General features: G+C 52.3%; 7 protein-coding genes across 7 annotated transcripts; 2 read left to right on the top strand and 5 right to left on the bottom strand.

Moving 5' to 3' along the window:
• On the bottom strand, window positions 1-381 carry ASPACDRAFT_1854244 (uncharacterized protein; the record flags this gene model as incomplete). The annotated part of the gene is made up of 1 exon (XM_020197378.1): window positions 1-381. One exon carries the CDS (start codon window positions 379-381, stop codon window positions 16-18), a length of 366 nt encoding a protein of 121 aa, XP_020058604.1. The 3' UTR covers window positions 1-15.
• A 267-nt stretch (window positions 382-648) lies between these two features.
• On the bottom strand, window positions 649-1,274 carry ASPACDRAFT_41085 (uncharacterized protein; the record flags this gene model as incomplete). The annotated part of the gene is made up of 3 exons (XM_020200883.1): window positions 649-880; window positions 945-960; window positions 1,070-1,274. The coding sequence occupies 3 exons, from the start codon at window positions 1,272-1,274 to the stop codon at window positions 649-651; spliced, it is 453 nt and encodes a 150-aa protein (XP_020058603.1).
• Window positions 1,275-5,635: 4,361 nt separating this feature from the next.
• On the bottom strand, window positions 5,636-7,506 carry ASPACDRAFT_1854241 (FAD-dependent oxidoreductase). Its single transcript, XM_020197377.1, has 3 exons — window positions 6,587-7,506; window positions 6,288-6,494; window positions 5,636-6,178 (listed from the first exon to the last, which is right to left on the bottom strand). The coding sequence occupies exons 1-3, from the start codon at window positions 7,277-7,279 to the stop codon at window positions 5,738-5,740; spliced, it is 1,341 nt and encodes a 446-aa protein (XP_020058602.1). The 5' UTR covers window positions 7,280-7,506; the 3' UTR covers window positions 5,636-5,737.
• A 5,472-nt stretch (window positions 7,507-12,978) lies between these two features.
• On the top strand, window positions 12,979-15,807 carry rfeD (putative transcription factor RfeD). The gene is made up of 5 exons (XM_020204745.1): window positions 12,979-13,574; window positions 13,786-13,954; window positions 14,007-14,158; window positions 14,243-14,647; window positions 14,697-15,807. The coding sequence occupies exons 1-5, from the start codon at window positions 13,461-13,463 to the stop codon at window positions 15,360-15,362; spliced, it is 1,506 nt and encodes a 501-aa protein (XP_020058601.1). The 5' UTR covers window positions 12,979-13,460; the 3' UTR covers window positions 15,363-15,807.
• Window positions 15,807-16,851, bottom strand: ASPACDRAFT_1854239 (arginase family protein; the record flags this gene model as incomplete). Its single annotated transcript, XM_020197376.1, has 1 exon — window positions 15,807-16,851. The coding sequence occupies one exon, from the start codon at window positions 16,849-16,851 to the stop codon at window positions 15,949-15,951; it is 903 nt and encodes a 300-aa protein (XP_020058600.1). The 3' UTR covers window positions 15,807-15,948.
• A 467-nt stretch (window positions 16,852-17,318) lies between these two features.
• ASPACDRAFT_41080 (uncharacterized protein) lies at window positions 17,319-19,166 on the top strand (the record flags this gene model as incomplete). The annotated part of the gene is made up of 1 exon (XM_020200882.1): window positions 17,319-19,166. One exon carries the CDS (start codon window positions 17,319-17,321, stop codon window positions 19,164-19,166), a length of 1,848 nt encoding a protein of 615 aa, XP_020058599.1.
• A 410-nt stretch (window positions 19,167-19,576) lies between these two features.
• On the bottom strand, window positions 19,577-21,079 carry ASPACDRAFT_76646 (uncharacterized protein). The gene has a single exon (XM_020204744.1). The coding sequence runs from the start codon at window positions 20,619-20,621 to the stop codon at window positions 19,815-19,817; it is 807 nt and encodes a 268-aa protein (XP_020058598.1). The 5' UTR covers window positions 20,622-21,079; the 3' UTR covers window positions 19,577-19,814.
• Between the last annotated feature and the right edge of the window lie 1,579 nt (window positions 21,080-22,658).

Genomic DNA, 22,658 nt, shown 5'->3' with positions numbered 1-22,658 from the left:
GCCATATAAAGCGATTTAAACCTCAAAGACCGTCAGTAACCGGCCTATGCAAGCCATTGGTCTCAGTATCCCAATCACGTTTAGTACGAACAACCAGGCAAAGCCCAAGAGCTGCAGAATTCGTCGGCCAATGCGGTCGACCGTCATGACAGCGATTGCGCTGCCGACAATGGCACCAGATGAGACGACCCCAATGCTTTGGTATGACACGCGCAAAAGATACTGGTAGACGCCCGCTGGCTGAATGGCCTTCCCATACCAGATGGTATTGATGATCTCCGCATTCATCAAGCCCAGGCCATGGAACGGCAGATCGAGGCAAAACCAGCACAAATAAGTCGCGATCAGAGTGCGGAGGTTGTGATTCGGTTTGAGAAACATTGTAAAATCCTTCCACATACTTACACAGGATTTTGTGCCATTCTCGCTGGCTCTAGAGCCAGAATCGCGGGAGACAACTGGCGAGATAGTGCGATGTTCGCGTGTACGGGTCTGTGTGAGAGAGATCAAATCCCCTCCCAGACTGGACACCGATGTGGCTGATAAATCTGTTGACCGATAGAACTGGGAGACATCGGCGGCAGCCTGCAGACTATTGTTCATCACATTGGCAGTGTATCGTGGAGATTCAATGGTGGTCATCCGGAATCAAATCGCGACAAATGCCGGAATTGCGCCCAAGCCGACAATATACCTCCATATCTTGTCCAGGTCGTGGACGCAGGAGCCCGTACACTTCAGACTGTTGGCATCATCTGGGAGGCTGTTTCGGAAGCCAGCTACGGCAATGAGTGCCACGACGGCAGCTGCTGCCTCTCCAAGAGACTGGCAAAGAAACACAACTGCCAGCATGCGACCTCTTATGTGTGTCGGAGCAAGCCTGGAACACCATTAGAATTGTCTTGAGCCACATACTGCACACAAGAAGAACAAAAGGGTCATACTCTGAGCAGATCACGGCTGACAATGGATAGTCAGCCCCCACCCCCACGCCCATGAAGAATCTCCAAGAGCAGAACTCCAATCATGGACATGGAGTCATCCTTCCCAGACGATGCCATTGACATACCGAGAGTGCTGAAGATGAGGATGATGAGTACCCATCCATACATCTGACGGCGACCCCAGATATCAGCGGCGATGCCAAACAGGATCTGGCCCACCAGCGCACCCCCCAAGGTGGCAATGCCGAGGGCAACCTGATAATTGTGTAAAGTGTTAGACTTGAGCTTGATGTCGTTCCAGTAAACCGCACTAAGCATCGGAGTGACCATGTTGAGCAAAAAGATCTATAAGGTCAGTCACGGATATGTGCTTGACATTCAATTCACTTACACAGTATGCATCTGCGAAGAAGCCGGTACCAGCCACTACGATATCCCAAAGCCATTTTCCCTTCCTCGCTTTCTCTAAACGACTGATAATAAAATCGTGTCTTTGGGCCGGCTACAGGCGAGTCAGCAAAGTACTCAACGCTCGTTAAATGACGAGAGGAGGGTTATGACTACAGCATGATGTCTGAAGTCTTCGTAGTTTCCCCACGGATTCAGGTACAATTTGACCTGGAGGAAAAGACCCATAGCAATCGATCAGACTGGCAGGAGCTCAAAACCTGATTAGTCTAATTCTGAATTAGTGCCTCTGATAGCACCTTCCATCTGCGTACGAACCGAGTTGGAAGGCTGAAATAGATTGGCCTTTTTCTAGACTGCGGACTCATTTCTCTCAGTCAGAATGAATATCACCGCAGATCAGTCCCTGCAGTTATAGGTATACGATGATTGTGAGGCTGCAAGGTCGCATGGCTGACAGGAGGGCGGTAGCCGCTGATGTTGATGGGCCATATTTCTTCTGTCTCACAAGGCACTGGTGCCACTACTCAAATACAAGCAGACAAGAAAAGACGATATGAAAAGCAGCCTCCGGATGCTATCATTCAGGTTCGTGTTGAAAGCCATAATATAGTGGTACGTCTGGACGTCAGATCGAATTGATCGACTCACCTCAGCACGTTTATGACCAAAGCTCCTCGATGGTCTAGAAGGGGAAACTAGACCGGTGCTAAGGGGCTCGTACACCGCCACCACGAGACCTTGACCCATGAAGGTATTCACAATCGAAAGCTCAGGGTGCCTACCATGTGGTTGAGGCGATAAGAGTCAGAGCTCTGAAGACGATAAAGATATTGTGTCAATCCTAGGCCAGATAGTGGGCGCAGTCATGTTCGCACACCCCTATGAAGCTCATTTGCCCTCGGCGACAAACTATGGCCTGACCAGACTGAAGCGAAGGCACTTGACTCCTCCCATGGTAGCTCAGCCTCGTGGCATTTCAAAGTCCCTTGTGACTTGCCAGCGCCGGGATGCGGTGATCGATCCTGCAGACACATATTCATTCTGCTCCAATTCCCTTCTGCTTGATTGTGCATTCCAGATCTTCAACAATGAAGCACCTCTTGTTCTGAAGAATGCCCTTGAGGACAGGTAATAAGCAATGAGCTTTCCCCAGATAGGTCTTGGAGATGTCATGACAGCCGTTACTACTGTCTGGACCATCTACAAGAATGTCAAAGAAGGACCCGCAAGTGCTTCTGCCGACTATAACTCATTTCGGCAAGAATTTGGGGCCATTAAAGGATTATTAGAACAAATTCAAAAGACAAAGCAGGCGACCATCAAGGGCGAACGAGATTTGGGGGCCTTCTACAACCAGACGATTGACGAATGCGCAGAGTTTGTACATAAGCATTGGCAATTGACGCAGGATGAAAAGGCCGTGAAGGGTCGGCGTAACTGCTTCGGCACCAAAGCAACCATCCAAAGGTTACCTGGCCACTAGAGCGTGACGGAGCGGAAAGGCTCCGACGGAAGCTAGAGAGATGTCTGAAAATTGCGACATTAAAATCGAGTCAGGAAACGCGAGATGCGACATTCGGCTTCATGAAGGCAACGGAGAATAATCAATTGGAGAATCTCGAGATGCTGTAAGTCCATCAAGTACGTTTTTTCCCTGGAGGAAATGCAGTCATGGCATAGCATGCTAACGTTGGAAAGAACCATGATATCATAGATTTCGTTACTTTTGAGGCGATGTATGCTCGACAGTTCGATGGGGACCAATGCCTTTGACGCTCATGACCCGAATCACCGTGGGAACGGACTGAGGCGAGCTCTGCTGGAGTCAGAGCATATGCTGAGTGCGATACCCGAGAACAACAACGTGCTCAGCCAGGTGGGTAGTCAAAAGTATCAAAAGGTTCTAGATTGCATCCGGGACATATCTGAGCGACTAGGCAATTTCGCTCGGAGGCTCGACACTTACGATCCCCATGGTCTCGCACCACAGTCCCGATCTGGTTGGCTTCCACATACGATCGATAGTGACGATAGCAATACACTCGATGTCGCAGCTATATCGCGCTTCCTTCATCAAGTGAGCGACGATGTGCGCGATGCTTTGGGGATGGTGGGATACGGACACGATCTTGTGCCCAACCATGATCTCTATCAAAAATATCAAGTCTCAACAAAATCACGCCACTCCATCAACGACACAGCCGAGGAATGGGAACAGTTCCGACAATGGCTTGACTTTCAACTCGTTCACGCCTTCAATACGAACGCTGATGATTTGAAACTTCACCCGCCAGGACTGTCTTACCCATCAATTTCGAAGGAGTCCCCTTCTCCGGATGACCGCATATCAGGACCCATATCTCGACAGAGGTCCGCAGAGTCAGATTTGACCGTCAGGTTCCCTCAGTCGGTGGTTTCGATGCCGATGCCCAACAGAAGGATTTCATTGACAAGCGATCCGGTGCGGCTGTACGTGCTCGCGTCAATATGCTCTGCTTCCTTCTCGCTTTCCCCAGATCCAAATAGTCTCTGACTAACCGTTCTTCCATTGTAGAGAATTCCCCGACCCAAACGTCCCAAAACGTGTGCTACACCGTCCTCTCATGTGCAATCTCGTTGCTTGCTTCAACTCGCAAACAAACGAGCCTGTAGCGATCGAAGCAGTTGATGTCTGAAGACAGAGTCAGGGTCACTCCGAACAGTCATCTGCGGATCATCCACGGTCAAGAGCTCCATGCTCCCTTACGTTCCCAGCCGACGAGTCACTACAGCCCAGCTCGGAGTCTGGTTTCAAGGCTCGCACACGACAAAGATCGAAGACCACCTTACGATCACGCAATACCACATTTGCCCAAATTATTAATTCCAGGACATGAGCGGTACAGTCATTCGGAACGGGCTAAGGGCTGATCAGGCACCTAGGCTAACCTTCACAGACTTTGAGTCCTTTCAGGTAGTTCTGCTCCGCCGGGAGGTCATTTCCTGTATCGACGCGAGAAAGATATCCATCAATGCGACAGACTGCCACTCTAACTCGGCAGAAGCAATCCAGATACTTGAAGACCCAATTTTCATAGGGTCTGTCGCTGTTGTACTTCGCTTCCTTTCCGGGCACTTCCCGGCGAGCGAGGTTCATGGACATACCCAGTATGTCAAGAGTAATGCGTGGTTGTCTGAAGCCGGCTGATACGTTTCAGTGAGCGATCTTGGAGCGCCTACCGCCAAGTCGAAGCAGGTCAAATTCATATTTCAAGGCATGTCGCGGCGCGGCTCCATGGACAGCGCGACCAGTGTCCTCTCGCACGAGTCTAAACATTCGGCCTCCACGTTAGGGTCCAGTCAACGCACCAAATGTCTTGGGCTGGAATTCTATAGTGAGAAAGGTTGGTTCCACTGCATTGGAAATGAGCGCCTGCTGACAGGCATTTCCAGACTGTGGCGCATTTCTCCGAGTGATCAAAGGCACCGAAGCTGGTTGAGGTCGGGTGGGAGCAGTCCGTGAGGAAGAACGACCAATCACGTTAGATTGTAGGTCATCAAAAATACTAACTGGATTCCGATGCAATCATCGGAGCTCAGAGCCAGCACGCCCACGCGAGGCCATCCTCTCTTTTCTTTGAAATGAACGAGTCATACAGCCCCATATTCCCCTCAAATTCGGGGAGTCGGAGTGAAACAAGCTTTCGGAAGTTGGGGAGTTGATGAGGGGAAATCCCCCGCCCCTTCGGATGCGCCCTTCTCTTGCCGCTGTTGACCGCTTCCGAAATGTAGGCAAACAGATCAAATAGGGCAAATGGGACAAATGTCGGATAGCGCCCGGCAGTTGAATGCGGGGAAGCCAATGGGAAAGCAGTTGGATGCATGGGAGAGGAAATTGGGACAGGAACTGAGATTCGTGCAAATACCAGTGATTCTAGGTGTCAGCTGGGGTTGCAAGTTCTCAGACACTGAATCATCTGGATCATATGCTCTGGAATGACAGACAATATTCAGATTCATTCGAATTAACTCTGACTATGTCTGACAATATATTTGTGCGGCCCCAGCAGCATGTCCGACATGTCTCCGAGAGTATTTCATAGAGTATCAACATAGATATTGATCATAGTTGGTTCCAGACAGCAAAGTAATCACACACAAAACAAGACATCACTTCTATTTATAGCATTCTTCACAAATCAATTCAGACTGATGTCACAGTATGAATAAGAAGTAAATCTACATATTCACAAACAGCCGCCTTGCATAAATACAATTTAGAATTGAAACATGCTCAAAGCCACAAATCACAAACTATCTACATTACTATATACACCCCCAATTAAGATCATTGTATACAGCTGGCGCCCATTCCCCAAACAGCTCACGCCCCCTCAACCCCCCTACAAAGAAGCCTTACTCCCCCCAGCCACGGCCAACTGCCTCCCCAACTCCTGCCGCGCCTCCTCCACCATTTTCGCAACATCCACATTCGCAATCACCCCATTCCGTCGATTGATCTCCTCCTCGATCTTCTGGAAATCCCGCCCCACGCCCTCGGCCCGCCACTCGTAGCAGTCCCCGATGAACCGCGAGCTGCGCACCAGCCACTGCGACCGCTCGCGGCGGCTGGCGTCGAAGGCGGCGAACACCGCCGCCAGGTCGGCGTGGGTGCGCACGCGCTCGTCCTGCAGCAGTGTCGCCAGCACGGCGGTGTCCTCGATGCAGAAGCCGGCGCCCGCGCCGTGGTGTGGTGAGGTCGCGTGGGCGGCGTCGCCGGAGATCACGACCCGGCCTTTGTGGAAGGTCGGGACGGGGTGGTCGTTTAGGTCGAAGATTGCCCACTTTTCCTTGCTGTTAGAGCTGGTCTTATGTTTGAGGGGGTGAATGGACAATAGGGGTGAGTTGTAGGATTAGGGGTAAGGGGTAAGGGGTGAGGGTGTGGGTACGCACCACGCTGAGATCGGATTCCGTCAGTTTGAGCAGGTTGATCACGTTCGGTCCGAAGCCTTCGAAGTCCTTCAGGGCTTCCTCGCGGGTGCCCTTCCGGGTGAGTTGGGGGTACTCGGCCCAGTCGGCGGGGTTGGTGTGGAAGGCGACGATGTTGAGCGTCTTGCCGCCGTTGACGGGGAAGGTGAGCATGTGGCCGCCGGGGCCCATCTATCATTCCATATCAGCATTCCGCCAAACTTTAAGAACAGAAGGCCATCTGAGACTGCTGGCGATAACACAAGGCAAGGCAGACAACTCACATGCATACACGAATTCGAGGCCAGCTCCTCCCCAATGGCTTCGACCGCCTTCTCCATCGGCACCAGGCCGCGATAGGCGTACTTGTGCGTGTACGAGGGCTTCGCCGACGGATGGTCGGCGCCGACGATGATCTGGCGCACCTGGGACTTGATGCCATCGCAGCCGATGACCACGTCGGCCTCTTCCTCGGACCCGTCCGCGAACTTGAGGATGAGCTTGCCGTCGCGGAGGCGCTCGTGGATGTCCTCCAGCCGGCGCTTGAAGCGGCAGATCTCCTGCGGCACGAGCTTGATCAGCTCATCCAAAAAGTGCGCGCGGTGCACGCCGTTCTGGCCCAGGCTGTTGGAGATGGTGAACTCAATGTCCTGGCGGCGCTGGTCGGCGCCCGTCTCGTCCGCGCCCTTGCTGTAGTTGTAGCCGTCCAGGTAGTCGAACCAGACCTTCTGCTTGGACGGCCACAGGTTGCGCGTGCACACCTTCTCGAAGGCGCTGTAGATGCCGTCGTGGCAGAACTTCATCGCCTGCACCGCGTTCGGGCTGAACGAGACCCCCGCGCCGACTTCGGAGAAGGCGTGCGCTTGCTCGTAGATGGTCACGGAGATGTTGCGGTGGTGCAGCGCGATGGCCAGGGTCACGCCGGCGATGCCGCCGCCGACGATGGCGACGTGGAAGTTTTTCTTGGGGGCCGACATGGGGGTCGTTGGGTCTGTGGGTTGGGAGTGGTAGTGAGACAGTGGTTTGTTGGTGCTGTTGCTGTTGTTGGGTGAATAGGGCTATTCAGTTTTGTAGCGTTGACACAGGGACTGAGGAGTGTTTGGATGCGACTGACTTGGTATCTTGGGTTGGGACTACGAACGGGCCTTTTTATCTATCAGGCCAAGTTGGCTACTAACCCACCACCTCCCCCAACGATGTCATCGTGGGTGAAGCGTGGAGGTTGGTCGGATCAGACCCAGCGACGGTCGGTTCCAAAGTTCTGGGGCCTCGAGCCCCATCGGATGATCCCCGTGGAGCCTTCGGACACGGTTAGACGGCACCTACACTGCCTAGCCGATGGGGTTTGAGAGGGGGATTAACAGGAACCGTTATGGTTGTCCAGACCGTTGGCCGCAGTTTAACATGTAGAGATACAAAATGTAGAGATACAACATGTAGAGTATAGGAGGATGCGGACATGATGACCGCACCAGTGTGCCCTGACCTCCATGAGCGGGGACTAAGCCGACGTTTCCGGGGGATTTCCGCATCCGAAAGACTTGCTGATTGTGCTATGTGTATATTTGAGCCCCTATAACCAACACGGAATGATTTACAACCAGTTGACAGTTCCCCTTCAGACGTGCTGAAGGCAGGGATCATTCGGATGCGCGTCGTTGAAAAGAGCTGTTAACAGTTGACGGGGATGCAGCCCTGCAGTGCGGCGGTTGTCCCGCACACCAAGCGTGTTCTCGGATATCGACGTCATCGGGACTTCGGGACTGGGGAAACGGGCAATCGTACCAGAATCATGCAAAAGAGGGCAGTCTGAGGCTGCATTCTCTGTTTAAATTCCCCCGATGCGTTGGTTGCGTGGGCTCATTGCTCATAGACTTGCGATATACTGAGTATAAGTCCCGGCCTCTGTTGTGTAACAGTTGGGTGCATTGCCGACAGCCGAAGTTGGGAATGATCCTCTACAGTGAAGCTGTCCGTACAGTACAAGACTCAACTATCATGTGGTAAGATTTGAGACAGACAGGCAGGCAAGGAGGTTGGGGGCTCACTGATAGCTCACTCCAACATGATCCAATACGTACACGAGCATACCCCGGATTGACACACAGTTTCCCCATGGCCAAGACTCAACCACACACGGTGTAGCGAGCCGTAAGGCCGCCAAGCCCATGGATGGCATCCTTTCCGCTCCAGTTCTTTTTTGGCTCGTGACCGCTTACACGGGATGGATTGGCTGTCTTGGCACACGGTGTGTGCTTACTACTACAGTACGGCTAAGCAAGAGTGCCGGTACGGCAACAGCAGGCCGCGCAGCCCAGCCGAAGTGGGGGAACTCCAAATCAATCAACCCGATTCAATCAATGACTGACCTTATCGCATTCGCCCGAGAGTCAGTGGACGGGAAAAAGTCTTTGATTGAAAGTTCCCTGAAACCCTGCCTTCCCATTGGATACCAGCCAGGTTTTCCCCATCAAATTGCCCTGCCAATCATGCTGCTTTTCTTCACCTGCACCTTGCCCGGAGAGGCAACTGACCAGCTGCGACCTGCCCTGCAGTGCCTGCAGTTGTCTCTGTGTGTGGGTTCCATTTCGAGAAGGTCAGCACCGTGGGATATTTCGACGCCACCATGCAGGTTGCTCGCTGGAGGTACAGTACTCGGTACTTGCTCGTCCTTCGCTGACTGGTGGTGATGCATAAATTTCCTGTGAGGGAGTATCATCCTGCACACAACTCCTGAATTCGCATTCGCTGCGTTCTCTGCAAGCACGCAAGGATGGGGGGGAGATCTAGCAGAACCTCATCCGACCGCCCATGCAACGCAAACCAGAGCCAGCTGCCTTGCCAGTCCCACGTAATCTTAAACACACTCTTTGAAGCTCGGTAGTGCTCTCGTTTTAGCGGCGATCAATGCGCCCCTCTTCCGATGCTTTTTGTGCGGGCTGACAATTGCATTGCTTTTTCCAAGAATAGCTCTTCTTCCGCAATACACAAGTGTAGATGGTGATGTCGGTGTGAACCGAGGATGTTGACATGAATCTGCTTGGGAAAATCATACTTATAGGCTGTGCTGTCGATTGAGCACAGCTAACAACAACGACAACGACAAATACTGCTCCATACTGGTATTAATAAGTGTCGTATGCTTCTGAGCTCCCGAATCGTGACTAGACGGCCTACCACATCGGTCAAGGTCTTACTCCGACCGACTATGTCCAAGCTAAGCAAGCCCCCAACCCCTCATACTATCATCTCCCCATGTTCCATTCCTTGATGATGGAAGAATTGATTACCCGCGTGAGTCCATTGTCCACAGTACGACTTCGAGCTCCCGTACTCGGACTAAGGCAAGACCGAACAACAGAACCAGGAAGGCCATTCAGGGATCAAATGAATGACAAGACTTGTCTTTTATGTGTACTCCTGGGTGTCTATGCACTCTTCCCAATGATTCATGTAGCAGTAGTAGCTCCGTCGCACCCAGCAAACCCAACACGGGAAATACACAGCCAAACCCGTTTTTTTTTTTTTTCGCTTAAATGGCGAATTGGGCATGTATCCCACCTCCACTTCCACCGAGGCAGATTGCGATGGTTTAGTGTTGAGTCCGAAGGGAGGAGGCCCCGGGGGGGGGGGGTTCCGCTACTTTTCTCGGCCGTTGAACTTGTCCCTTGACCGTAGTCAATTGTGCACAAGCACAAGTACTGAACATGTATACTGTACGTGGAAGGAAGTACTCATAAGTCCTACCCTGTATGTATGTATATGTTTTTCCGAGGGAGGACACATTTCGGACCTTTCCACGTAGTTGCTCACGTTATCCTTCCCCAAAAGCCCAGGGGGGCACCAACCCCCTGCATCCATGGGATCAGCAAAGAAGTGACCATTTTGTGTTTCGAGAAGAACGAAAAATTTTCAACCTTCATCTTTTGCTTGTGTTTGTTTCTCTCTTTTCTTTTCTTTTTTTTTTTTTCACTGGGCTAAGGTACCGTTTCGAAAGCCCCACTGAGACGGGAATAAGGAACTGGAGTGGCGTTCGAGCTAAACTGGGTTTGCCACTACCTACATCTTTTGTGTCGTCTCAAACCGTTTCGGTCTTAGGCAGCTACCAGACAAAGCTCGTAGCTGGGTGAGCTTCTGGGTTGAGGTGCATGGGAAGCTCACCTTACTAGATTACTCACCCCTGGGGAGCTTCGGGGAGGGGAAGGGGGGTGTGGGTGGTAAGCTGGTTTTAGTGTTGGGGGGAAAAGAGCGGAAGCCTGGAAGGGATGGGTGTGTGTAGGAGGGGGATGGAGGGGAAGAGAGGGGAACTCAGGATGAAAGAAGGAGGGGAGATGTGATTGATTGGATTCAGCCTGCGAGGGGAGGGGTAAAAGTACTCCAGGCTAAGGTGGCAGCACATGGCCTTTTTTAGCCTATCGGTTCACCATTTGATCCTTTACCCAACCACGCGGTGCTTTTTCTTTTAGTATACCTACGTTAGTACATACTGCTACTAAGGAACTACCCTGTACTGTAGGGTTATCTTTAACTACGCTTTACTTGGACGGGAGTTCTCCGTGGAAGTCAGAGGGAATCTTCTGTAGCCTCTACCACCATGGAATGTCGACTAGATACCTTATCCGTGGTTGGTGACCTCGATAAGATTTACTCTCTCTTTCCCCCCGTGGTTCCAGAATCCTGAGTTATGCTCTCTGCCCAGTGGTCCAGAGCTGAGCTGGGTTATGCAGCAGCTGTCGTAAACCCCAAGAATGTGAGGAGGGGGGTTCCACCGGCATTCCCGAATTGCTGGTCGGCGATTACTGTACTGTACCGTACCCGTACCGTATGCTGATTTCCGCTAGACCCGTTCCAAGTAACCGGGCCGTCGACCGACGATGGCTGGTGGAATTTTTAGACCAGCTGGACAAATGTCATGGCTCTTCGATCTCTTCGCTTCAAGACTGTAAAAGGGGAAAGTAAAAAGGTTGGGGTTGGATCGCACGGATCACGAGTGGTGAGGTAGTGCTCTGCGACTCACCTAAATATATGAAGTATATGTCTGCTGCCAACTGCCAATGCTTGGAAATGGGCAGAATCGGAACGGCAGAGACCATTCAGAGGGGCTCCTGCCGCTCATCCTTGAGCTCCGGTACGGTCAGGTAATGGTCACGAAGACCGAGGCTGAGCTACAAGAAAAGTCTAAGTGTCACATCATTTAAGTTAACTTACCCTCACCCACGCACTTACTATTAGGTATAGGCAGGGCCAAGCCTGGAGGCCCTCTCGGCTCGACTCGACTCGACTCGACTCGACTCATACTTGTCGAAGAACAACCGCTCCCCTTTGTTTGCCGCGAGAGTAGCAGAGAAAAACAATAATCAAGGCGAAGGTCGAAACTTCGGATCGAGCATCCCAGCTCGAAACTGGTAATTTCCGCGACAAGAGAGACAGAAACTTCATCCTCCCCGTCCTTCCCCCATCCATCCATGTCGTGCGTGCGGATATCGCGCTGTCCCACATTTAGCTTAGCTGCGACAGCAACACTTATCGATAGGCGCTATCGGCATCAGATACCCTCTGGCGTCCTGCTAGTCTCGGACGGGGAGGAAATCGTAATACATAGTACTCAGTACCAGGATCGTTGTTGGCACATGCTGTACTACCGGCATGACCAGGACGATAATAATAAAACAAGATTAATGCCTCATAAGGGGATTGCTCGGATGAGATTCCAGTCAGCTAGTCAGACTACTATAGGAAAAGTAGTGCCGCCCGAGCTACTACCGTAGTATGAGGAAGGGAGCTTCCTGCTTATCCAGCTGGAGCTTTTTCATCGTAGTTCCCACTTTAAACCTCGCCCAGCAGCAGCAGCAGCTTCCTATGGAGTATGGAAGTGTCTTGGTTTGCTATAAGCTAGACATAATTCAGAAACAACACATCAGGTAGTGACTAGTATATGAATGATTTCTTCTGAGTTCTCTTTCGTCTCTCTCTTTCTCTTCTGGATTTCTCCTCATCTTATTTCTCTTTCTTCCTTGTGCTTATCCTTCCCACGGTCCGGAACTCGAATGCTTATCGTGCCACCGACTGCGCATTTGTGAGACGCTTATCCCACCTTTATCGAGGGTTTGACAACAAATCCACCGAAAGGGAACCTTCTTTGTTCCACTTATCGCCGGCTCCGTGGGTTTTCTGGATTGTTCATTAATCCTGGACAACCACCCTCTCGGCGAACACAAGCGCTCTGTGAGCCACGCGGTCGGAGAAACCAGCATTGCGCCCATTGCAAGCACTGCTTTGCTCTGCTAGCTAGGTAACTAGCTACTTAGTAGCTAGCAAAGCATTTGCCAGCTGTTTCGCCTGTTCAATTTAGCTTTTTATTACTTACTGTACGTATGATTACTGACTGTACCACTGCAATACCTTCCAGTCCCACTTTTTTCGCCTTTCCTTCTCAATTTTCCTTCTTTTTTTTTCAATTCCTTTTTTTCGATTTTTTTTGGGACTCTTTCTCCTTTTGCTTAAAGTGGATATTTGCTCTCCCCCCAATCCTTTGCCTGTCAATTGTCCAGATTGTGTGCCACTAGCCTGTCTTAGGTCTAGCGGATAAGTGAAGCTCCTTGACTTTCTACCCCCCTCCACTGCCACTGCTTGTAGTGCTGCTTCCAATACTTACTACCTTACCTGCTTGCCTACTGCTGCTACTACTGCTTCCTCCATCATTTCCTTCTTCTTGCTGCTGCTGCTGCTCTATGAGAGATTGATTGCATTAGTTTCTACCCCCATACTCCGTTGCTCCAGATATCAGTGTTACTTACTGGTTTTGGAAATAGAGGCTAGATCAAGTGGTAGTCTAGCAGGGCGTCCGCTTGGCCATTACTCATACTGTTGCAATACTCTTCTTCTTTCTTTCGCCGCCCTCCGTCGTTCCCTTTCTTCCATCATCGCGTTTCGCCTCTCCAGTTGACTAGACTTGCTCGAGCTTCTTTTGCGAACAATCTGCTGGTGTTATTGTCCTGGTCGCAGCAGCTTATGTCGCCTTGCGGAGAGCTTCCAGATTGAATTGACATTGCCCTGAAAATCACAGCCTGTGTGCCTTGCCTTGTGTGTGCTGGTGCTTGATCCTCCCTTCCGACCAACCCACCCCACGCCGCCGCCCGAATCGGATCCATGCAGACCATGCCGCCCCGATCATCTTTAACCAGTTCGTTCTCCGTCACTGACGCCAACAACGAAGTGGTTTGCCCTCTGAAAAACAATGATGGTTCCAATTGTCGCAAGAGATGCCTGGGGGTGAGTTTCCATTTCTTCCAGCTCTTTGTGTTCTTCGTCGCCGTGCTTCTTCCCTCTCCCCGCCGATCGGGGCCCCACTTTTTTTATGCAGTGGGCAGCAAGCGCCATGCAAACTGAAGAGGGGCAGCTGCTGCGAAGTTCGAGAAACAGGGACGAGCTGGGATAAACGAAGACTGCTCAGGCCGCATCTAACCGGTTGTTCTTCGCACAGGAAAAGCGCTATCGCTCCATGCAGGAGCACATTCGCCGTGCTCACCCCAACCATTACATTCCGAAGCTCCCGGCTACCGAGGAGAGCTTTATCTTGATGGTCACAACCCCACCAGACCAGCGTGCTCACCTGTCCCCCCCGAAACCCGCTACTTCTCGACGACGCAATGGTTGGTTGATATTCTTGGGCAGATTGGGGATATTCAGCTGACTGGGAAGTAGATTTGGCTGATCGCGATATTTATGTTGCCGATGCTGGCTCCCCCGCAACCCCGCGGGGTATCGATGAAGCCCAGCCGGCCGCCGCTACCGCAGCCGTCGCCTTGGCTCAATTGCACCACAACCGCTTAGCATCTGACTGGGACACAGACATGGTATGCTATACAGACTGCTCGTTTGCGGATTAAGCAGGGGGGAAAGCGGTCGCGAAAAATCAGACATTGACTGGTCCGCCTCAGGAAACCCAATCGGACAATGACCGGGACCGGATCCGCTCCGTCGAACTGCCGTCACTGCGCGAGCATTTCAAACAAGAGTCATTGCCTCCATTCCCCGCGGCTCGCCCTCGAGAGCTTTTGCCTTCCATTCTGACCCACTCGCCGCCCGGGCGCTCCTCAACGTTGCCTCCAATCCAACGCAGAGACAAGCTGCCTCGGTCTCGCAAGTCGTCGATCTCGGGGGCACGCAAGCCGAAACACGAGCGCACTAAGTCGAAGGAATATGGACGGCGTCCGAGTCTAGGAGATCGCAAGGCGCTTTCTGCCGAGCCACAAACTGCAGCCTGGGCGCAGGGCAAGCGTTGGGAGGACCTCATCGAGGCGGCTACTTCTGCCACAGAAGCAGATGACGAACACCAGTCTGATGTAAGTCGGTTTCGGAATTCCCTCAGGTTACCTTTCTCACACCGACTAGGTCGGCCGGTCGCCTACGATGCCTCCGTTCATCTCCAACATCACCTCGGCTCCTGCGGGCAGCAACCGCTCTTCGCTACCCCCCGCATTCCAAACCCCCACCGGACTACCCCCACCTGCACCCTACCGGCCTTTCCCCCACCCCTTCGCGTCGCCCATGCACAAGTCCATGACCCCGCCGCCGTTTGATCGTAACCGCGACAGTGACTTGGAGCCATTCCCGTCCATCGAGTCGTCGATTGACTCGGCTTCGTCGACGTCGGGCAAGAATCATTCCTTCTCCAGTCACCTTGCGCCTTCGATCAATTCGGATTCCAGCCCAGTGTTGAATATGTTCCCGTCGGCGTCGCAACGGCAGCACCATCGGTTCTCCAATCCCACCCCGGCCTCTTACCGTAGCAAAGAGATTCAGATCTACTGTGCCAGCTGTAAGCGGCCTTGGGCACTGAGTGAATGCTATGCCTGCACGGAATGTATTTGCGGAGTCTGCCGGGAGTGTGTCGGGATGTTCATCAGCAGCCCCCCTGCGTCCTTCCGAAATGTGACGTCCAGCCCGGGGAGCGCCATGTCGCACGGGCCGACCAGCTATCCTAACCACCCGCGCGGCTGTCCTCGATGTCGCACGGTCGGAGGCAAATGGAAAGCCTTCCAACTTGATTTCAGGTGACCTCTTCATGATTCGAATCGGCGCCGCAGCTTGCGCTCTTTTGACAACTTTATGTTTTACGGATGTTACGAATAATGGCTTTTGAGGGTTCGTTGAAACTCATATCACGGTACAATGACATGACCATCAAGGCACAAGAATGACCCTGCATGCGGTCAACGACTACATGAATTGCCTTTGAACTGCTGAAAATATACTTACCCAGCCAAGGAAGGGCCTGGCCAATGATCCACCTCACGGCTGCTCCCAAGAAACCTTTAACGAAAAGCTGGACTTTTTTGTTCTGTATGTTGGTGCAATCACGCTGGGCGCTTTATATACACCACGGTGGAATTTTGTGATGTTCTCATGCCATGCTAACACGATTGGACTTATGCTACTGGCGTTTGTTACCTGGATACAATTTTTTGATGATATATTTGGACAATGATATAAAATTTTGTTGCAATATTGCCAGTGACTGCTTTCATCTTTTCATTCATAGGCACAAAACCCCTCGATTCCAGCTCTATCCTGTGACAGTAGCGCATATAAACGGTATCTGTGTCGATTTCTCTGCATGCCTTGCTGTGACTACACGGGGGCTTCAGATCTTGGACAAAGCTCCGGAGTCCAGGAGAGATCGAACAAGGGCTATAATCGCTCGCACTGCAATCCCAGCAATCTTGTCACCGTCGCCCGCATCCGGATCGAAAGAACACACGGTCAGTGACCGAGGGGTAGTCTTCTGCGGAACCAGTTCCATGCAAGCGATCAAATCCGATTCCATCAAGCCGCCTGGGGATGGGTAGTCATTGACTTTTCCATACGAGTCATCCAAGACATCCAGGTCGAGATGAACCAACACCTTGCCGTACGCTCGTTGCGCCAGCTGAGCCTTCAGCTCCCTCGCAAAATCGACTTTCTTCTCCGTACTGCCCCAGATGGCTTGCATGCCCGCATCGACCACCCGCTGCCTCTGCACACTGGTCTGATCTCGAAGCCCACAATACAAGAACCGCCGATTGAACTCCGCCGGCTTGAACCCCGGCACGCTGTTCATCAAGGTCTTCCAGCTCTCCCCGCGCAGCATGGACAAACCCATGGCATCTAGATACCCGTTTTCGTTCACGTCCGGCGAGTCCAGATCGTCGTGGGCGTCGAAATAGATGTAGGCCAGGTCGTCGTCCACTCGCAGCCCACAGGCGACCGCGACACTGGCCATGCAGTTACCCGACAGGATCAGGGGGAAGCGGCGGTTGGCCACCGATTGGCTGACGGCGGTAGAGACCCGGCGCAGGAGCTCGAAGCTACGCCCTATCTCGCCTTCGAACTCGTCGACTGGTGGAATTTCGATGAGATGGAACGCGACACCCAGGCGGTGGAGTTCTTGCTTGAGTCCGAGGGAGAGGATGCGGTAGGGTCCGTTGCCGACACGGTGGTCGCGCAGGCCGACGTGGTAGGGAGAGAGGATGATGTCAATTGCTTGGGGGCACAATGAAGCAGTCATGGTGCCGTACTTCGGGTAAGCTTCTCAAAGATCGCTTGTGTGGACGATGACTATATATATTCAATGGCTCCGGTCAACAAGCTGTAGTGGGCGGCTTGTAGCCGTCATTGAGATATATAAGTGGTGACTTTTCCTTTCCCAAGTTATACGGATCAAAGGACTCTTATCTTCTCAGCATCTCCATGCACCTCCAAAGACCTCCAAAGACCTCCAAAGGCCTCCAAGGCGGGTCTCCATAGATAATTTGAATGCTTGGCAGGATGGCTCGGACTATACCTTATCGGGAGATCTCCACCATGGAGTGACACAGGGCGCGGGAGCCCCACTGCATTATGAGCGTAACGGCCAGAACTCGCGCCTTCCGTCTTTCACTTGCTGCCCGCAGCCATCATCATCCCAATTCCTCTCATCTCCTTGTCCGGACTCAGCCCACTTCTATCTCTAACTTTCCTTTTCTTTCCTTTCATATGGCGGAGGATCTAAGCGATCCTCCCAAATACTGTTCTGATGTTCTAGACTTGCCGCCTCTAGATCCCCCGGTCCCTAACGTGGGGTCCGAGGAATCCCTGTACTTGTATGAGTCTCTGCTAACTGCCGACTCGAGTTTCCCTGCAGCATCTCTACCCCTGGAAGATCAATTCGAGATATGCCCAGTCTGTTGTGAGCATGTTTCATTGACTGCACCCTGTTCATGCTGGGGGCTCTTCTGCGACACCGACTTCGCGCAAAGCGCACCGGAAGCTGGGCAGTTTCTCCATAATTCCCACATTTTTGCGGCTTCAAATTCTTCCCACCCGGCAGATGGTCGCAGCTCTTCTCGAGGTCGTTCAGAAAAGAAGAAAAAATACCAGCGCCTATCGAAGGAAGCGGTGACGGTCCTGCGGTCATGGCTTTACAGCCATCAAGATTACCCCTACCCCACTAAGGAAGAGAAAGATGCCCTGCAGCAGCAGACGGGGCTCGACCGGGCTCAGGTATCCGACTGGTTCAGCAATGCACGACGGCGCACTTTGGTCGGGGAAAGTGCGTCCCTGGCAGTCGAACAAATGGCACCGGCGGCTGATCTCTCTCTACAATCACCCATGGAGAGATGGAAGAACTCCCCACCAGGAAGTGAGGCGGCTGCGACCTCAGACATCATGCGAGCTCTGAATACCATAGAACGTCCGGATGACGATAAGGAAAGTGCGGGCACCCCGGCATCTCAGTATGCCTGGTCGAGCCATAGTTCTAGCAACTCGTTCGTTGTTGGGGCTCCATCTACCAGCACGGTGGGTTATAGTCATTCATCGGGCTCTGAGGCTTCGTTTGGCCACCACGCACAATACCAGCCCGTGCGACGACCGCCAACTCCCATGGCTGGTCAGCGATCTCTGTCTCGTCGTCGCCATCGTCGTCGTCAGAAGCCTCCACGTCCCAACGATTTCCAATCACATCGCCAACCGATAGAAGACCGTCCATATCAGTGCACATTTTGCACCGACTCCTTCCGCACGAAATATGACTGGGAGCGACATGAAAAAACTTTGCATCTGCCTGTGGACCTATGGACGTGCGCCCCTGACGGTGGCATCGTTGTTCTCGAGGGAACCCGGACCTGTGTGTTCTGTCAAGCTTCAAGCCCAGAAACTGGCCACCTTCTCGATCGACACGACTATTTTGCTTGCCAATCTAGGGCCGATGGGCAACGGACGTTTTCCCGCAAAGACCATCTACGACAACACTTGAAACTCACACACAGTGCGGAGTATCATTCCGGCATCATGGATGGATGGCGAGCATCACGCACCATTGTCTCCCGCTGTGGGCTCTGTGACGCGACCTTTGCGACCTGGAAAGAGCGCATGGATCATGTTGGGGCTCATTTCAAGAATGGCGCCGACATGGCGGAGTGGAAGGGTGATTGGGGGTTTGCGCCAGAAGTCCAACGGTTGGTTGAAAATGCCATGCCGCCCTACCTCTTGGGCCACGAACGGCGCACGATGGATCCATGGAAATCGTCTATTGCGCTGCTGGGAGGCAGCGCCCCCATACAGGAGGACACACTGGGCTTGTCCCATATGTCGCTCGGAAACGGCGTTCCCAATGCCTTCAACCGCTACACAGATCTCCGTCGCGCCCTGATAGATTACATTTATTGTCAAACTGCCGCTGGCATCTGTCCCACGGATGAGAAGCTACAACAAGTGGCTCGTCAGTTCTCCTACGGTGGGAATGACCCTTTGGATCAAACATTCGCGGATTATGACCCTTTGTGGCTGGAGGCTGTCAAGCATGAGGCGGGGCTCGGCACAATGCAGTTTGGTCCGCAATAGGCAAAAATCAAGGAGTTTTGATGTATGATCAGCTCGAGTTCTCATGCCTTGAATAAAAGGTCGATCCAAAATTGGAACGCCAGACAAGATGAAATTGCAATTGCTCAGCGAATTTGCATGACGGCTTCTCAAGTGTTCAAGTGAGCTCTCTGCTTTCTTGACTGGAACCAGAAACTGAGACTTATATGAAAGCAGTAATGTGAAGGGGCTATACAATGATCTTGAACGTGATATGCATCTAAGCGGCCGACTGCTTCGCAGACAGTCACTCACGAAAGGTCCCAGTGTCTACTACCTGCATGACTCACGACCGCGCAGTCCTGCAACAGAAGATATCTGATCTCCCGGTACAAATACAAGCTTGTTCGCCGCTTGTGCAATAATCCATCATATTCTTTCTTGCAGACGGAGGGGACTTTATCAGGAAGTTTTATACTACTGAAACAAAACGACTTTACTACAGGGTCCAGCCCCTTAATTTCTATTTTATTTTGTCTGTTGTGGTTCCCGAGATATTTGAAGTGCAGTGGGGATCTTCTTTCTCTCGAACTATCCATCAATACAGTCCGAAATCCAAGAAAAAGGGAGGTGTTAGCTGCAGACGGACTGCTGGCTTACCTCACTGGCATGATGCCGGACCCGGGTTGTTTACTGAGAAGGTCTATCATTCTGGTGCGCATAGGTAAGATGCTCAATGAGGTCCAGATATCTGTCGAATATTGTGTGGCAAATTAGACACCTGGGAGGCCACGAGTCCCTCCGATGCTCTTCCCGGCAATGCGCGGCGGCGGCATGGCGACAATAGCACTCCTCCGCACAAATGGGGCACGGGCAGGGCGGCGGGTCCGCACGGATGTTGTCCTCGTCATCGGTTTCCAGGACCGAGACGCCGGTGCAGTTGCAGGACGGATCGGGGTCGTCCTCGTGCGCCTGGTTGTGATGGTCGCGCATTTGCCGCCGGGTGTTGCGGGTCCACCCGCACGGTTGGCCTGTGGACGGCGGCGCGCAGGCGCAGATGTACCGCCCGCTGATGGGGTCCTGCCGGTAGCGATACGGCCTGAGCCTTTGCCAAGGCCTGTTCATCATGGCCCGGTTGTGCCGAATGGCGGCGGCGGTGGTCTGGGCGTCGGTGCGCCACAGGGTGCCGCACCGCGGGCAGCCGTACGCCAGCGGCCGGCCGCGGCGCATCTCCTCGTTGCGCAGCCGGTCCAGGCAGTTCGGGTGGCAGCTCGCATCGCACATCGGACACTGCTCCTGGTCCGGGGGCGTTAGGTTGCTGCGCCGCGCCTCTGGCAGGCAACATTGGAGGCCAGCGGCGTCCGCGCCGCGGACTTGGTGCACGTCGAACGCCCGCCGCGTCACTTCATCGGCCGTGTACGCTGCCGCCTCCCGCAGGTGCGGGTGATATTCAGCGTGGTATTCACCGCTTGCGCTGGCCTCGTTGTCGTCGGACATTTGTTCCTTACCGTTGCTTGGCTTATGGATTTTCAGATCAGGTTACGCGTTCGCACGATCCCCGTGGGGCTTTTGGTTGTGGGTGATGATGGGGTATGATAGTGGGAAAGGGGGCCGGAATGAGACATCTCGTTGGTTCTTTAAATACTCGAGTCCTCGGTGCAGATTTCCTTATTCGAGGATAGGCTTAAATGACGGCTGTTTTGAGGAGCTGGAAAGGAAGATTTCCGATGCGTTTTTTGTTGATTGGATGGAGAGGTACCTTTTGTGTGTTCTTAGAGGAAATCGAAGGCGGTGTCCGCGTATAGAGGGAGAATGTCATTCCGGGTTCTACTGTACCTAATCGGCTAGCCAGGCGAATATCTCCAGCAGGGATCGAGGTGTCTTTGTCTATAGAGACCCAGTGGTGGGTTAAAAGGAAGTCCCGTACTGAGGCTCATACACCTGACTTGGTGGTAGGGATCTCGCTTGAGGTCTAGGTTGATAGAGGAGGTCACCGGTATCTTTGAAAGCGGTTCGTGTTTGCTGTGAGGGTGCGTGGTTTGAGGAATCGTTCTGAATGTCTGATTATGGGACTGGAACTGTGGGGCCGTTCATGCAATGCGGTAAGTAATAAAGATCAGGGTATTTACAGGTTCAATGTGTTCTCTACTTGGATAGTTGCGAAAAGAATAGAAAGTGTGAAGAATGAATCTTAACGGTGGCACGGGATTTTCTTTGGTGATGAGTACCCTTTTTATCTACATAGGCCATTTTGCGGACTGACTGGTTTCTCTGGGCCATACCAATACGCTTTCTGGGGCTTTTGGCCGTTATACTGTGCGACGATGAAGTCGAAAGCTGGGTTGATTCTTGGTTACTTTTGTCGTCGGCTTGTTGATACAGTTTTATTTCGACTTCCTGTGGGTTTTGAGGAAATGAAGTTGTAGCGGGAAGGGTATTTGTATTCCGGCTGGATTTGGGTGTCTTATAGTCCACTAAGTAAGGCAGGTTTGTTGTTTCTTTAGGAGTAGTACTGTTACTAAGCTGTAATTGGGGCGAAGTGGTAGGGGAATAGAAGGAGGGGTTCAAAACATATACATACACATAGGTTTGTAGGGTTTGAGGAGAGACGGGGTTGGTAGATGGAACGGGAGTAAAGTCTGAGGTCTGTGATGGGAGGCGTGATGGATGGATGACGGAAGGAGGTGGGGAGTCATTTATGCGTACAGATACATACAAATTGCTTAATGAATCGTGGACTGGATTTACTGAAGATTTAAGGGTAATGGCTGTTGATCACAGTAAGATACAGCACATACATGTTCAAACACTACACTGCGCACTGTGCCTGGTGGGGTTTGCTTGGTTACCCCGCGCGATACGCCGTTGGATGCGAGGTTCCATGGCTCGATGATTAGGCGGATGAAGGCGGAACCTGAGTATCGACCGGGGACTGCGATTATTGGGGAGAGTGAGGTGACTTGTCGACGTGCTCCGGAGAGGTTTGGGATTGGGGAGTGGGGTGTTTGTAGCGGTGGTGGAAGTCTGGCCAGGAAGATCTACAAGGAAAATGCCGGAGCAGTCGTGAGCTAAGGGATATATTCTTGGTGTGGGAGAACATGTGAAACAGGTTAATATAGGTGCCGAATATTTCCTTGTGATACTTCTCAGAGACGAGGGAGTAGGAACGATGCAAAGGAACATGCCATGACTTGGATCTATCTTACAAATCGAACTAGACGTCTCACTAAAATCTGACATCGTATCATCCACCCGCGGGCTCAATCGCAACAATTGGGATCCCGATCTCCATCCCCTGGCTTGTGACCTGAACTTATCCAGAACAAGCTAAAGACCCTGAGAATCACGGAATAAGCGTGTTGCATTGCCGGCCTTAGTCCGGAGATCGAATCTGTCTGCCTTTTGATCCTCGATCTCCGGCCATGTCCGCGAACCGGGAATGTTTAAATATTGCCAGCTTGTACAATTCTCTGCCCATCCATCCCAAAGCTCGTCAACCTCGTCAACACACAAAGATTACTACCAACTCAGAGA

Source organism: Aspergillus aculeatus (assembly GCF_001890905.1).
Source record: "Aspergillus aculeatus ATCC 16872 unplaced genomic scaffold ASPACscaffold_4, whole genome shotgun sequence".
Classification (NCBI taxonomy): Eukaryota; Fungi; Ascomycota; class Eurotiomycetes; order Eurotiales; family Aspergillaceae; genus Aspergillus; species Aspergillus aculeatus.
The sequence above is the reverse complement of the archived record's forward strand: the minus strand, read 5'-3'. Positions and strand labels throughout refer to the sequence as shown.